Genomic DNA, 2,610 nt, shown 5'->3' on the forward strand with positions numbered 1-2,610 from the left:
TTTTTTTGAGACGGAGTCTCGCTGTGTCGCCCAGGCTGGAGTGCAGTGGCGCGATCTCGGCTCACTGCAAGCTCCGCCTCCCGGGTTCCTGCCATTCTCCCGCCTCAGCCTCCGAGTAGCTGGGACTACAGGCGCCCGCCACCGCGCCCGGCTAGTTTTTTGTATTTTTAGTAGAGACGGGGTTTCACCGTGTTAGCCAGGAGGGTCTCGATCTCCTGACCTCGTGATCCGCCCGTCTCGGCCTCCCAAAGTGCTGGGATTACAGGCTTGAGCCACCGCGCCCGGCCCATTCCCCTTATTTCTTAGTATAATGCCAACACCTTTGTTTGGCACTGAGATCAGGGTTTGCTTGTGACACTTCGGGAACACTGTGTAATGAACATTATGAGTCTTTTCTGAAGCTATTTTCTGGGCCTTTAATATTGGTTAATGTTGAAATGATAATATTTTGGATATATTGTTTATTTTATTAATATCACCTTTCTTTTTACTTTTAAAATGTAACTGACAGAATAATTTAAATGACATATGTGGCCCTCATATTTCTCCTGGACAGTGCTAGCACCAAGGAGGAGGCTGTTTTTCTGATGCCATTCCATTACTTAATCACCCACACAGAACATCTGTCAATCCTCTTTCATGTGCATATGCATCTGCTGATTCCAGCTAACAGAAATCAAACCATATTGATTATTTAGGAAAATGGGCTTACAAGGTGCTGGTAGAAAAGGTCAAAGGAGACACTCACAGTTCCTTTCAAGGATATCTTTAAAATCGATGGTGTAGGAGACCCACTGGCTGGTCAGGAAAGATTCTGTGAAGCCCCAAATGCTGATATTCATGGACCTCGCTCCAGGTTCTGAAGCTAGGCCAGTGAAATAGATGGGGTCCCTGGTGAATGTGTAGGTTTGCCAGCACTGACCTTCGTCTGTGGAGAACCTGAAACCACGATTAGAGAAAGATCATGACAGAGGATCCATGTGTATTGGGAATTCAGAAAACCACTCTGGCTTTTTGACCCCAAACCAGACAAACCCCCTTACATTTAGGTGATGGCTTATTGGCTGATAACTATTTTAATCCTTTTTTTTTTTTTTTTTTTTTTTTTTTTTTTTTTTTTTTTTTTTTCCTGAGATGGAGTGTCACTCTGTCACCAGGCTGGAGTGCAGTGGCACGATCTCGGCTCACTGCAACCTCTGCCTCGTGGGTTCAAGCAATTCTCATGCCTCAGCCTCCCGAGTAGCTGGGATTACAGGCACGTGCCACCACACCCAGCTAATTTTTGTATTTTTAGTAGAAATGGAGTTTCACATGTTGCGCAGGCTGGTCTCGAACTCCTGACCTCAGGTAATCTTCCCGCCTTGGCCTCCCAAGATCATCGGCGAGAGTCACCGCACCCAGTCAACTATTTTTTTTTTTTTTTTTTTTTTTTTTTAGGTGGAGTCTTGCTCTGTCGCCCGGACTGGAGTGCAGTGGCCAGATCTCAGCTCACTGCAAGCTCCGTCTCCCGGGTTTACGCCATTCTCCTGCCTCAGCCTCCCGAGTAGCTGGGACTACAGGCGCCCGCCACCTCGCCCGGCTAGTTTTTGTATTTTTAGTAGAGACGGGGTTTCACCGTGTTAGCCAGGATGGTCTCGATCTCCTGACCTCGTGATCCGCCCGTCTCGGCCTCCCAAAGTGCTGGGATTACAGGCTTGAGCCACCATGCCCGGCCCCAGTCAACTATTTTTACTTTTAATGTCTATGGTTAACAGGATAAGCAAAAGAGATTTGTTCAGAGAGAGTATGAAAGTAAATACCTTTACAGAAATTATTTCAAAGGAAAGACAGGAGAGTGACCCAGGTAAGAAATGGCTTTTAAATTAATAAATTTAGGCTGGCTGTGGTGGCTCACGCCTGTAATCCCAGCATTTTGGGAGGCTGAGGCAGGTGAATCACCTGAGGTCAGGAGTTCAAGAATAGCCTGACCAACATGACAAAACCTCGTCTCTACCAAAAAAAAAAAAAAAACCCCACAAAATTTAGCTGGGTGTGGTGGTACATGCCTGTAATCTCAGCTGCTCAGGTGACTGAGACACAAGAATCACTTGAACCTGGGCGGCGGGAGGTTGCAGTGAGCCAAGATTGCACCACTGCACTCCAGCCTGGGTGACAACAGCAAAACTCCATCTCAATGAATAAATAAATAAATAACAATCAAATTATTTTATAAGAACTTATACTTCTTTCTTTCTTTGAGACAGGATCTCACTGTCACCCAGGCTGGAGTGCAGTGGTACGATCTCGGCTCACGGTGGCCTCAACCTCCTCAGGTGATCCTCCCACCTTGGCCTCCCACGTAGCTGGAACCAAAGGCATGCACCACCACGTCCAGCTAATTTTTTTTTTTTTTTTTATGGAGACAGCATTTTGTCACATTGCCTAGGCTGGTCTTGAAATCCTGGCTCAAGCAATCCACCCACCTTGGCCTCTCAAAGTGCTGGGATTACAGGTGTGTGCCACCACACCCGGCTCAGAACTTGTACTTAAGAAGTCATTTTCAATCTAGAGTACTTGAACACTTCCAAAATAATTTTGTAGACAGAAAGAATATATATATATATATATATA

The 2,610-nt window shown here is 45.9% G+C and overlaps 1 protein-coding gene across 1 annotated transcript in view; it reads right to left on the reverse strand.

The window, feature by feature from the left end:
* The window catches only part of SORT1 (sortilin 1), a 79,384-nt gene that overhangs the window by 16,636 nt on the left and 60,138 nt on the right, over positions 1-2,610 (reverse strand). The window contains 1 exon segment of the mRNA XM_017858772.1: positions 749-939. Coding sequence (XP_017714261.1) covers positions 749-939 — 191 coding nt within the window.

This window comes from Rhinopithecus bieti, unplaced genomic scaffold (assembly GCF_001698545.2).
Source record: "Rhinopithecus bieti isolate Rb0 unplaced genomic scaffold, ASM169854v2 scaffold_48884, whole genome shotgun sequence".
NCBI lineage: Eukaryota > Metazoa > Chordata > Mammalia > Primates > Cercopithecidae > Rhinopithecus > Rhinopithecus bieti.